This window comes from Adiantum capillus-veneris, chromosome 5 (assembly GCF_014529385.1).
Source record: "Adiantum capillus-veneris isolate H3 chromosome 5, ASM1452938v2, whole genome shotgun sequence".
In the NCBI taxonomy this organism is placed as follows: domain Eukaryota; kingdom Viridiplantae; phylum Streptophyta; class Polypodiopsida; order Polypodiales; family Pteridaceae; genus Adiantum; species Adiantum capillus-veneris.
This window is the reverse complement of record NC_140935.1, coordinates 172,693,233-172,706,532: the sequence shown is the minus strand read 5'-3', so window position 1 is coordinate 172,706,532 and position 13,300 is coordinate 172,693,233. Positions and strand designations below refer to the sequence as shown.

Genomic DNA, 13,300 nt, shown 5'->3' with positions numbered 1-13,300 from the left:
TTGGAGGCGAGCTGCAGGAGGACCCGTGACAAGGTTGCAATGAGCATAATGTGCATATTCGATGGGACTCTTCTCCATTGCCATAACGCCCTATCTCGCATCGAAGGGAGTGGGAGCTAGGCAAAAGGGCTGCGATAGTGCGTATCGCCGTGCAGTGCACCTGTTGTGGAACCACTAGCTCAAACAACCCCTTATTATGCCGAACATCTAGATCTACCACTAGGACCACTCATCAAGGACCAACTGCTAGAGGAGTAGCTAATGCTCACTCCTCCACTCAAAGAAATAGAGATATTGACAAAGGTAATACACCTGTGGTTTCTGATGGTTTTCAACCAACTCCTTCTAGGATATCATTAAGGCTCAAGCATATAAGGGTGGGCAAAGTTTCCTCTCTCAGAGAAGAATATGGTTTTGTAGTTGGGGGCAATATGGATGGTTTAATGTATAAAGCGTGACCCACCAGATTCCTCCCAAGCCGTAATACATTGACGTTGTAGCAAAGCTTCATTCACTTGGGAGCCTGTTGAGGCAAACCATCAGAATCCATGATATAAAGGTAGTACCTAATGCAAGAAAGATTACAGCATTAGCAAGTTGTCTAATCTCTGAGGCCACCCTATGCTCTATAATTACAACCGGTAACATTCAGAGAAGCAAGGAGCCTCCTAAGAAGCACACAACGACTACGAAATGTATACATCTTTTAGACAGGCTCTCCAACCCTCTTGCTGAACCCATTAGATCTCCCTTCCCCTACAGTGCATCTTAACCAAGGCAGTGAAAGGGTGTATACTTTGTGGCTGGAATGTGTGTAATGTAGGTGCAACAGGCTATGTTAGGTCAGTAATGGCTGTACGTAAGGTGCAGGCAGCAGAGCGAGGGCAGCTATGCCAGTGAAAGACAGCAATGGCAGGCAGCAGGCAAACAAGGACGACCGGCAGGGAGTTCTTAAATGAGGGCAGCGGTACAGAGCTAAGGGCAGTTTGATGAAGGCGGATAACGGCAAGGAAGCAGAGGAGCACTGCCAAAGGCCGACCATCCCTGAAACTTCTGTTGCTTATTTGGATATTTTCTCATTAAGGACAAATTCACCCTGCAGCTGCAGTTGTGATTAACAAGGATGGTCTTCTTGGCCAACAAGTCTGTTTAAATCTGTGTGTTACCTATTAGCAAATGCTAAAGTTCGTTTCATCCCATTGCCCAAATGAATCTCAAAGTGTTTTTTCTAACATTAGCAAGTCAAAATAAGATTGAAAAACTTTGAGATACTTACACGCATTGTGCTGGCCAGGTTCCTTCTGCGAGTCCAGACAGAAACTGAACGAAAGTTTTCATTTTGTATGGAAAAATTTGGCGTAGAGAGTATAGCAGGTTTCGGAGAGGACCATCTAGGATATTTTCTCGATCCCAAAATTCTGTGCAAAGCATTTCCTGTACGTTCAACAAAAGCAAGATTCCATTCAAACGGGTTCTGGAAAGCGCCGTGACAACGAGGGAGCAGAAGTGTGAAACTGTTGTGACTCACAAGTCACAAAAGTAGAAATTAATAAGTCAATCAAAATAGCGATCCTCTCATCAGTTACCTGGGCAGAATGAACTAGATTAACAATGCCTATAACATTGTCAATGGCTCCAGTGTCGTTCTGCAAATAAGACACGGGAATTGGTTGAAATTACGCTTTGGCAACCAAAGAGAAACTATTTGAACTATGCTCACCTGCAAGCTTTGCTATACATTGAAATCAAACATTCCTATAAATGACATTCAGTTTAAAGGTAGATTTGACCTGACTCATGATGTCATAAGCAGCAACAAATGTGGAGGCAACACTTTTGATCACACATTTGTAGCCGTCGATCTACAATTTAACCACCGATAATGAGTAGAAATGAAACAAAAATTAAGACTCTGGAATTATCCTATATTGGGTTCATGGAAAAACTTACAAGTGTCTCCTGCATGACTTTATGACAAAGCATATCATGAATATACTTGAAAGCTCCAGCTTCATATGCTTGATGTGTGTAGAACGTATGATTCAGATCCTGCCACGCAAAGGAAAACCGATAAGCTTGCACATGGTCTTTGTCTTAAGCATGTAGTTTATGCTTACTGATTTTCAATAAAACCTCCTTAGGCTCAAATTTACAAACAATTCTTTGTATGTAAGTCTCAGCAACGCTAGTGAACTTTTAAATCTCACAATTGATTTAATCATCCAAAATGCTGTTCCTTTTACACAGCAGCAAAATATCAGGTTTTGACAAGACATACCAAAGCTCCTGTGTCAGACATAGGAAGGAATGACACAAGACACCCAAAGATTCCCCAACCTAGAAGCAAGGGTGCATAATCTTGCACTTCCGAGGCATTCAATTCACCCAAAAGTCCATCTATCTGCTGCAAGTCCGAAACTGCAAATGGGTGCCTATAATGGCTGCACTACAGTTCATTTGCTTGTTTATGATAAAAGTGACAAACCAAGCAGTCTACAGACGACATGAGGTGGATAAAGATACCTAAACGGAACATCTTCATGAACCATCAGAAGCAGTTTGTCCAGGTCTAATCCTTCAAGCATGATAAGGAGACATTGGTGCTTCACATGCTCAGTCAATGTCAATGCCTCAGCAGTTACAGAGAGCCTTTCAGCATTTGTCCCCACAAAAACTCTTTCCTGCAGACAGAAATGCAGAAAGTAGAGAACATAACACGATCATGATTTGAGCACCATAATTTGCAATAAACAAAACAGAAAAGCAAGTATCTGCAGTTTCCAGATTTTAAAGTCTGGAGATTCATGAAAGAAAAGCATTAAACAAACAATGCCAAGCTTTGAGACAAACTACAGCATCTCAAAGAAGAAACATCAGCCGGTATAAGGCACACCTTGCCTCACTTTGCTCTACAAGTTGAATATGCCTGTAAAAAGCTATCCAAAGATCAGGCGTATTGCCCAGCTCCATAAAGAAAGCTTTGCATTCCAAGTGCTAGGTGTCACTTAGATGACACCTAGCACTTAGATGAAACCCTCAGTAAACTGCAATGCTTTGAAATGATCACGAGAGATCTTTGTCTCAAACAGGAGAGTTGATCATAAACCACTAGCAGGGCTTCCGGCGACACCAACACAAGCCACTGGCACAATCAAAAGTCCATATAGATAAATATAAAGTCTTTGAGGGTCGGCAGAGACTGGCAAGTCTATTAGGGACACTCAAGAGTTCAATGTTGGATCTTAGTTTCCAGGGAAAGGGGTCCTCAAAATACATACAGCTGAATCTACATGCACTGGATCCGGTTTGCAAGCTTTGGTGTCTAAGGCGACTCAAGTAACCTCAAAAGTCTCTCATCGTCCTCAGAAACAATCAGCTGTCATCCACGTACTGAACAAGATTCTCCTTGGTCCAATCCACAATATAACCATGATTTCTTCCATTACACGCCTCGAGATAAAAGACCAGACCCAGACTGCTACATTGTATGGTGTAATGCTATGCTCATCTAGTGCAGTTTATTGTTGTTTCGGTTCTTGTTACATTCTTGTCTGTGCAATATCACAGAGCTGACCCCCATTACATGTATTTGTGCCATCACTACAACAGCTCCTCCAACATGCTTGAGTCTTGTGATTGGCTCTCATTTAGGTCCCATTAATAATCATCAAAAAACGCAAATGGAATTTTCTGCATATACAAGAACTGGTTTTGCTGGCAGAATTTTTGTTTTAGATACCTTTCTTCTTACCTTAAACATAATAAAGAGCTCCTTCCATCGGGTGAAGCTACAAGAGCATATTGGCTTAAAGTACATGAGAAACAGTGCATCTAGCACCAGATGCTCCTCCCTAATAACTTGCTCTGCCCACAGGTTTATGTACATCATGTCCTGCATTATAAAAGAGTCAAAAATTCAAAACCCTCTCAACGAGATACTTCTATAGATCAAGCTACACAAAATTTCAAAATTTTAAAAAATATACCACAGAGTCACATGGCAACTAACTTCAAACTTCCCTTACGTGTATAATTTGGCGAAACAGCAATATAATACTCTTTGTAAACCACTCACTGTCAATATATTCTCACAGTGAAACTGTTTTATAAGTACCTCACCTTGCTAGCTTAGCACTACCCACCCTTTGTTGCTAATCTTCATTGCCATATGCTTCTTACTGTACCCATTTGGACAATGCATCATGGAATGTCAATTGGCTTCAAGTTACAAAGGCTCGTGGTCCTCCAAAACTTCTCATACTTCAGGATTATATGTAGTCTGAAATACGATCGCATCTCCCCTCCAAATCCCTAATAACTGGTAGTCTGAAGTCTTTGCGGAGAAAATGCTACGTGAATAGTGGTGAATAGGGACATGAACAAACAACAGAAAAAAACTCATTTTGTCGCTTCTATGGAGAGAAACATCCCTTAGAGGTAGTCAAAAAGCAGCTGGCCAGTCCTTGTCTCGAACTCCGAAGAGTGCAAAGGGAGGAGGGAGGCAGAGAGAATGAATGAAAGAAAGAAGGAAAGAAAGAAAGCCTAACTGCCCTCTTCTAGCGGCCGAATTCGGTCCATGCAACAAAATGGTGTACATATGTATGTCCTCTAGCTGTTCAGCAAAAAGGACAAGAGGGCTGAAAATAAACCTGATACAAAACAAAATAAACTAGATATGGGGTGTGTGTATATTGTATATGAGGGATGAGGGGCATGGTCTGAATTCCAACTATATGCAAAGGGGAGTACAACCATAGTATGCAAAGGGCTAGGTAGCTCCATCCGTTACCAAACTGGGGATGTAAAACGCCATGCATAGGTATAGGGAATGAATACTCCCTGCAGCATAGCAGCATGACTCGCATGTCCTCCAGTCTCTATCAATCTAAGATGCTCGCCAAATCTCGAGCTTGCGAGATGAGACCCTAAGCTGTCCAATAACCACTGTAGCATTGTATGGCAAATGTGTGTCCATGTATTGTGGCCGTTGGATGAAATATGTCGGAGACTTGGGTAATAACAGCGGAAACTTATTGAATTGATAATGATTAATCATGTGTTTTACCTTGCATGATTGTTGATTCCTTTGCACACATGCATGCCTCGATCTACGCACAAGCAAACACACGTATTGATCGTTAAAAGAGAGGCAAAAATAAGACACTTGACACCAGTTTGAGGGCCCCATCTCTAGAGCCAACCCCCCGTCCGAAGGATTGCATTAATACACTCTAATGAGAGCTTCTAATCAATACAGCTTGTAAAACGGGCACACCATGAACTCTCAGAATAAGAAAGATTGCACACTCAAAGATCCGGCATCATATCATATGTCACTCGCAAGGAGGAGACCTCGATCCCAAAGCCTCAAACACTCAGCGACCCAAGACACTTGAGAGGATCGAGGAACATCGAGATTCGAGAAGAAGAAGATATTATAAGAAAAAGATATAGCACTCGTTCTTCATGTAGCATACTAGGGTTTGATAGCTTTTCAGAGAGGTTAAGGAATCATAGAAGAGATGGATGTAGTCAGCTGCCATGCGGTGCGGGACAGCAAAAACAGAATTTTCAGCTTTGTAAACCAGAATTTCAGCACATACATAATGTAGATAGAAGATAGAGTAATTATAACTGGTCAGTACAACGTAGAGGACGGTACTATTTCAATTACCTGTTAACTTCACACAGAGCACTAAGATAGGAAGAGAACACAGTTGCGTCCAACGACTAGAATGTCACTGCGCACACGAGACCGACACCCTATAGGCCCCAAAGACTGGCGCCCCTTTCGGTATTTCTTTATTCAAATTAAGGTAGACGATCCCACCACTTCGCACAAGCTTTCACAAAGCTGTCCAAACCTGGCGAGGGCTGAAAACGCAGGTTTTCGACCTGATTTTGGCAACATAACGACGCAAAAACCCTTGTAGGTCAAAAGCACCTGTCTAGGACGGATTCCCTCGCTATCTGGAAGCTTTCTGGTGAGCTGTCACAGAAATTCAGCGGGCTGTAATTCCCTGTTTTTCACTGCCGGGTGCCCAAAAGCCTGTACACGCATCCCAAGGCTCTCACGAGGCTCCCCCGGTGTTCCCTTGCAATTTAGGTGCGAAACCCTAAACCTGCAGAAAAACACAGCAGGCTGTAGTTCGCTGTTTCGGATCGTTTTTAGCGGAGCGAACACGCCTACACGTGTCCCAAGGGCTCCCGCATGCAATGGGACAGTTCCCCTGTGAATTGGACGAGTTTTCACGCGAGAAAACTCTCCGAACTCGCAATCTTTCGCGATGGAATTGTGCGTACCTGTGAGAGATTAGCAATTAGCTAATCCAGTTCCTGTTCAGAACACTCTTGCCTTGGCAAACGCGCATAAACCCCAGAACTGTACATGTTCAACTGAGTAGCCCAACTAGTGGGGCATTACCATATGTGCCAAAGGGGAGGTTGAGATGCACGAGAGCAAATCATCGCGCTACATGAGACACAAGAGAAGGCAAGCTTTCCATTAAAGCTGTAGGCATCCACCCACTACTCACACCCACACTGTAGGTCACTTATGTTCAAAAATCAACCTCCTCTCACAAATTGGGCGCCCCCCTTCATGCTAGAAGTGGCAAAACTGCCTGGAGCCGCCATGTGTCCAGTTTGCCTCTTTTGAGTTAATTCTCTAGTTCCCACTGACTTATACAGTTATAAGTGACTTTCCGAGTGGCCCAGACTTCATTTGGCGCACACACGCTTCCATACTCATCAGAATTCAGTGCTAACTGGCCCGACCAGTCCCAGACTGACCGACCCAGACTCCCGCTATGAGAAACCTATTCGGACGCAGCCATTTCACACTGGCCATGCCATGTCCACTTGCACCTTTTCAAGGGTTCCGAGGAGAACAAGTAAAAATAAAATAAATAAAAATATATAGTACTTATTTACGAAAGGCAACAGGAAAAATACACCTCCTGGTGAGACACCCCACCCTTGAAATACTGCAAGCGACCTCGCTTGCATGCCAATAATACATGCAATATCTCTTGATATCACATATATTCTATGATGGGAATCCAAGATATACATGCTTCCGGAAATGTAGGGTTGGACGATTAAACAATCCCACCAACCTAGCTACGACACATATATCAAGCATAGAAGTCTTTTAGTGTACTCTCAAGCACAAACTTCTCTAGCTAAATTCTGTATGGAAAGAGTAGATACAATTGCTTAACTACTCTCTTGAGCATCATGAACCATGCTCTTGCCTTGCTCCAGAAAAGGCTACATCAAGTCACTGTGGGTTCCATCTGAAAGGCTTCAACTTGCATAGTTACCAGGAACGGGAAACCGGAACGGGAACGCGGAACAAAATGCCATTCCCTGTTACGGGTACTCACGTTTGAAACACGGAACGGGAACTTGGAATGGGAACGGGGAACGGAGACCTGAAAACGGCCATTTTCTATTACTATGGCTTCAAGATACAATTGCAATAGCTGAGGTGAATCAAGCAATTCAGACTCTTCCATCCATTTGGCATCCAATGATGGATAGTTCTTGAACTTCACCAAATAGCGTCTTGCAACCTTTCCTCTAATCTTTCTTTCTTTATGTGCCAATATTTGTTCAGGAACAAGGATTTCATCCAATTCTTCCACTTCGGGTTGTTCCTCATCAAGCATATTCTCTGGCACATCACCGACAAAGGGTCTTAGAAGGCTGACATGAAAAGCATTATGTATTTTCCAGCCTTCTGGTAGCTTTAACCTGTAAGCTACATCGCTGATCTTTTCTGAAATCTGAAAAGGACCATAATATCGCATACTGAGGATGCACAATCTGAAAATGGAACATTGACAAGATGTTTGCCCATCGCATGTGCTTCTCAGACAACTTCGTCTGTGTGAGAAAATATCGCAAGGTTTGATGATCCGTTTGGACAACAAAATTAGCCCCTAGCAGATAGTGTTTCCAACTAGTGACAGCATGAATTACTGCCAGCAATTCTTTCTCATAGACTTGCAAGTTCCTTTCAGTCTTCAAAAGAATTCTGCTCTCATATGCGACTACTCGGCCATTCTGCATTAGAACTGCACCAAGACTATGGCCACATGCATCACACTGAACCACAAAAGGTTTCGAAAGATCTGGCAAAATGATTACCGGATCTGAAGTCAGCTTCTCTTTCAAGTGTTTGAACGCTAAAATTTCCTTGGCTGTCCACTTGAAAGTAACTCCTTTTCCTTACAATGCATGGAGTGGAGAAGCAAACTCAGCAAAATTTCGGATGAACCTTCTCTAGTAGGAACATAAGCCTAGAAAGCTTCGAATGTCATGTACGAACTACAAGTCTGGCCATGATCTAATTGCTTCCACTTTAGCGGGATCCATGCGTACCCCATCCTTTCAAACAATGTGCCCAAAGAAGTGAATTTCTTGCAAAAAGAATTCACTCTTCTTCGCATTAATGAGTAGCCTGTTCTTATGTAACTCATTGAAAACTGCAGTCAAGTCATCCCTATGTGGTCAAAAAATTCTGTCCATGATTCTATTAAACGTGGCAGGAGCATTTGTGAGACCAACTGGCATAACAAGAAACTCATAGAGACCAAATGTTGTCCTGAACGCAGTCTTATGGACATCTTCTGGCCTAATGCGTATCTGATGGTAGCCACTCTTTAGGTCTATCCTTGTAAACAATGACGCTCCCTGAAGCCGATCAAGAATGTCATCTATCCTCGGTATGGGGAATCTGTTCTTAATGGTATTCTTATTCAAGGCGCGATAGTCAATGCACATGCGCCATGAACCATCCTTCTTCTGCACTAAGAGTACAGGCGAACAAAAAGGGGATGAATTGGGCTGAATCAGCCCCTTCTCTAAAAGCTCGTTGACTTGACTCATAATCTCTTTCTGCTGGGCTGCACTAACCCTGTATGGTGGTCTATTCGGCGGACTAGAACCTGGCACAAGATCTATAGTATGATCCTCAGGTCTCTCAGGAGGTAACTCCCCTGGCAAAGAGTCCGAAAAACAATCACTGAAACCACTCAAAAAAGTTGACCTGTCTTTATCTAAGGTAGACAAATTAGATACAACTTGGGGTACTTCTTTTGCAAAAATCAAGTACGCAGAAAGATGATTCTTTATTACAGATGAAATAGCAGAAGCAGAAACAACTGGAACAGACTCGCCTTTAAGCTTTACATCAAGGACATGAGTCTTTCCTCTATGTACAAGGATAATCTTTTTGTTGTAAGTATCCACCATAGCATGCAACCTGTAACACCATGGGATACCCAGTAACACATCACAGCCCTCAAGTGGCATAATATGAAATTCTTCCGCATCCACATAGCTCTGAATGTGCAGACGAAGCTTTCCCAAAATGGGAGTAACGGGCTCTGAATGACCTCGGCATGCCAAACCTACTTCCCCTGTCATACCCATCTCCTCTGCACGAATGCCCAACTTTGATGCCAATTCTGGTGATATGAAATTTGCACGGGCTCCTCGATCAAAGAAAACCAGCACTGTCTAGTCTCTAACTTTGCCCCAAGCTCTGCACAGCTCCATGGCATCTGTGTTTGGTTGGTCTCCAACCAAATCTGGAACAAGTCTTGCACTTGGCTTTGGCTTCTTCCCTTTATGGTCTGACTTGTCATCCTTATCCTGTGACTTCTTCTGTGGGCATTCATTTGCAAAATGTCCTTCCTATTCACAAATGTAGTATTTCTTGGCCTCCCTAAGAGCTTTCCTTTCTTCAAAAGTTTTGCCTGAAAAATGCCTTTTTTGTCCTTCTCCTCGTCCCGAAGAAGACTTAGACTGCTTCTTGGACGTATCACCTTCTTTGTGGGAGGCTTAGAAGGCTTTGCTGCAACATTGCCCTTGGCTGAAAACTGTTTGCCCTGGGACCCTTTCTTGTGGCTATTAAATCCATTGGAATCTCCCTTCGACAGATTGTTGGCCACTCTTGCATTCTCTATCAATTGAAACATATTCATGACAGTAGTCTTTGTGCAGTAGTCCCTGATTTTCTTGGGCAATCTGCAACAGTACTTCTCAATCTGTTCTGACAATGGCACAAACCTGTAAGAGGTGACTGGCAACAGTGCGGCCCAAAACTGTTTATTGTACTCTTCCAAGTTTTCACACTGTTTAGCATTCAACTCGTGCCATTCTGTCATCACATCCGCTTCAAAAGTGTTTATCAACCATACAGGCACAAAAAGCTGTTTGAATTGGACCCACGTTGTTGGGGCTTGACCCTGGTTCAACAATGCGGTCCACCATTGAAGCGCATTCCCTTTCAAGAAAGTGGCAGCCTTGCGTATCTTTGAAGATTCCGTGAAGTTTCCTCTAACATAAGCTGCATCGAACTGCTGTATGAAGGTCAAAGCCTTCAATTGGTCCTCAGTTCCTCTGAAAGTTTCAAACTTCACTCCCTGCCCACCTTCCTTGTAATCCTTCAGCTGACTCAAAGGAGCCACATTATCATAAATAGGTGCCTGTAACAGTGGTGCTCCATGAGTGTTCATTCTAGCACTCGCATCAACTGTTTTACCTGTCATATCTGCATTTTGTACGTATGGCTGCGAAAAACCAGCCATACCAAATTGTGTTCCAGGCAGTTGAAACTGGCCATAGGCACCCTGAAAACCTGGTTGGACACCCATGTTCGCGTACATAGGGTTACCCATGCCTGTTTGCATTGTCCCAAACACATTCTCTGGCATATAACCTGTGGAAGGTCCAGCCATAGCTTGAAACACTCAACCACCTCCAAAATAACCAGGATAAGTATTAGGTAATGGAAGTGTCTGACGCATAGCGTGTTCATTACTCCCTTGACCATTCACAAACGGTTCCTGTCCAGCTAAAGCAAGTTGCTTTGGATCATTGGACACCGCTAGTTGCTCAACCACATGGGCTTTCCCTCAAGCATCATGAGTCCTCTGTGCATTGGAAATCTCCTTTTCCTGCAACGGCTCAATCGTGCCCTGTGTAGGAGGCTGAAAACCCTGTGTCGGAGCCTGTAAGACCTCCTGCATCCTTGGGTTGTTAGCCAACTGCTGAAACATGTCCATGCAGCAACGCAGTTGAGTTCTAGACAACCTGTCCTCTTCTTGAAGAGTTGAAGGAACTTTCTCCGTGCCATGTGAGGAAGATCCCTCTTCCGGTACTTGGTCTCTCATCTCTGCCATAACGAGAAGCTCTATGTTGCTTTCACCCACAACAATCTACGCTCCACTTTTTGAAGAAAAAGTGACTATCCCGTCGATGGAACCATATAACCGGCCTGTACAACGTAGAGAATGGTACTATTTCAATTACCTCTTTACTTTACACAGAGCACTAAGAAGGGAAGAGAACACAGTTGCGTCCAGCGACTAGAATGTCACTGCGCACACGAGACCGACACCCTATAGGCCCCAAAGACTGGCGCCCCTTTCGGTATTTCTTTATTCAAATTAAGGTAGACCATCCGACCACTTCGCACAAGCTTTCACAAAGCTGTCCAAACCTGGCGAGGGCTGAAAACGCAGGTTTTCGACCTGATTTTGGTAGCATAATGACGCAAAAACCCCTGTAGGTCAAAAGCACCTATCTAGGACGGATTCCCTCGCTATCTGGAAGCTTTCTGGTGAGCTGTCACAGCAATTCGGCGGGCTGTACTTCCCTGTTTTTCACTGCCGGGTGCCCAAAAGCTTGTACACGCATCCCAAGGCTCTCACGAGGCTCCCCCGATGTTCCCTTGCAATTTAGGTGTGAAACCCTAAACCTGCATAAAAACACAACAGGCTGTAATTTGCTGTTTCGGATCGTTTTTAGCGGAGCGAACACGCCTACGCGTGTCCCAAGGGCTCCCGCACGCAATGGGACAGTTCCCCTGTGAATTGGACGAGTTTTCACGCAAGAAAACTCTCCGAACTCGCAATCTTTCGCGATGAAACTGTGCGTACCTGTGAGGGATTAGCAATTAGCTAATCCGGTTCCTGTTCAGAAGGCTATTGCCTTGGCAAACGCGCATAAACCCCCATAACTGTATATGTTCAACTGAGTAGCCCAACTAATGGGGCATTACCATATGTGCCAAAGGGGAGAGAGAGATACACGAGAGCAAATCATCGCGCTACATGAGACAGAGGAGAAGGCAAGCTTTCCATTAAAGCTGTAGACCTGCACCCACTTCTCACACACACACTGTAGGTCACTTATGTTCAAAAATCAGACTCCTCCCTCAAATTGGGCGCCCCCTCTTCATGCTGGAAGTGGCAAAACTGCCTGGAGCCGCCATGTGTCCAGTTTGTCCCTTTTGAGTTGATTCTCTAGTTCCCACTGACTTATAAAGTTATAAGTGACTTTCCGAGTGGCCCACACTTCATTTGGCGCACACAGGCTTCCATACTCATCAGAATTCAGTGCTAACTGGCCCGACCAATCCCAGACTGATCGACCCAGACTCCCGCTGTGAGAAACCTATTCGGCCGCAGCCGTTTCACACTGGCCATGCAATGTCCACTTGCACCTTTTCAAGGGTTCCGGGGAAAACAAGTAAATATAAAATAAATAAAAATATCTAGTACTTATTTACGAAAGGCAACAGAAAAAATACACCTCCTGGTGACAGTAATTGAGAGATAGAGAGACGAAGAGATAGAGATGGGATCGGCAAAGATGAACACACGGAGTTTCTCCCCTTCGCAATACTCGCCCCTAAATAGACACCCCTTTCGGTATCTATTTTATTTATGTAAAATTTCAACAGCACAAAGCTCATGAGAGATGGCCCCCTGCTTCTTTGATAGCAAACACAAAGAGAGAGAGTTTGCCGGCAGTAGTACTTACAATTGACTAAATCAGCCCTTTAAATAGAGATGTGTGTGTTTACGTAGAGTCCAAGCGCCAAAATGTGAGCACTTTCTTCTTCTGTCTGAGCCTCTAATGGGCTCTTTTGAACAAGTGGCCAATTCCTTATCTATGTGTGTGGGCGCCTTGGCTAAAAAAGGCAGCTTTAGTGTTTTCATGCACCTACCATGCTTCAACTGCCCTTTACTAGGGTCGCTTGGTACTTGCCATGCTTGAGTTGCAACCTCCCATGCATACACTCCGGTTGCCTTACATGGACTACCACCTCCCATGCATGGACTCCAGTTGACTTGCATGGACTACCACCTGCCATGCACGGACTTAACTTGACTCACATGGACTACTACCCGCCATGCATGGACTCCCACTTGCCATGCATGGACTCAAGTTGCTTTGCATGGTCCATCACCTGCTATGCATGGAATCTAATTAACTTGCA

At 44.0% G+C, this 13,300-nt stretch overlaps 1 protein-coding gene across 5 annotated transcripts in view; it reads right to left on the bottom strand.

Moving 5' to 3' along the window:
* The window catches only part of LOC147458565 (nucleoporin (DUF3414)), a 251,773-nt gene that overhangs the window by 106,188 nt on the left and 132,285 nt on the right, over nucleotides 1-13,300 (bottom strand). For 4 of the 5 annotated variants that reach the window (XM_086513222.1, XM_086513223.1, XM_086513225.1 and 1 more), the window contains 7 exons: nucleotides 3,752-3,892; nucleotides 2,524-2,681; nucleotides 2,279-2,441; nucleotides 1,951-2,049; nucleotides 1,791-1,862; nucleotides 1,587-1,646; nucleotides 1,277-1,434 (listed from right to left, as the gene is read on the bottom strand). In XM_086513222.1, coding sequence (XP_086369348.1) covers nucleotides 1,277-1,434; nucleotides 1,587-1,646; nucleotides 1,791-1,862; nucleotides 1,951-2,049; nucleotides 2,279-2,441; nucleotides 2,524-2,681; nucleotides 3,752-3,892 — 851 coding nt within the window. The remainder of the gene's footprint in view (nucleotides 1-1,276; nucleotides 1,435-1,586; nucleotides 1,647-1,790; nucleotides 1,863-1,950; nucleotides 2,050-2,278; nucleotides 2,442-2,523; nucleotides 2,682-3,751; nucleotides 3,893-13,300) is intronic. The other variant, XM_086513224.1, reaches the window with a different exon arrangement.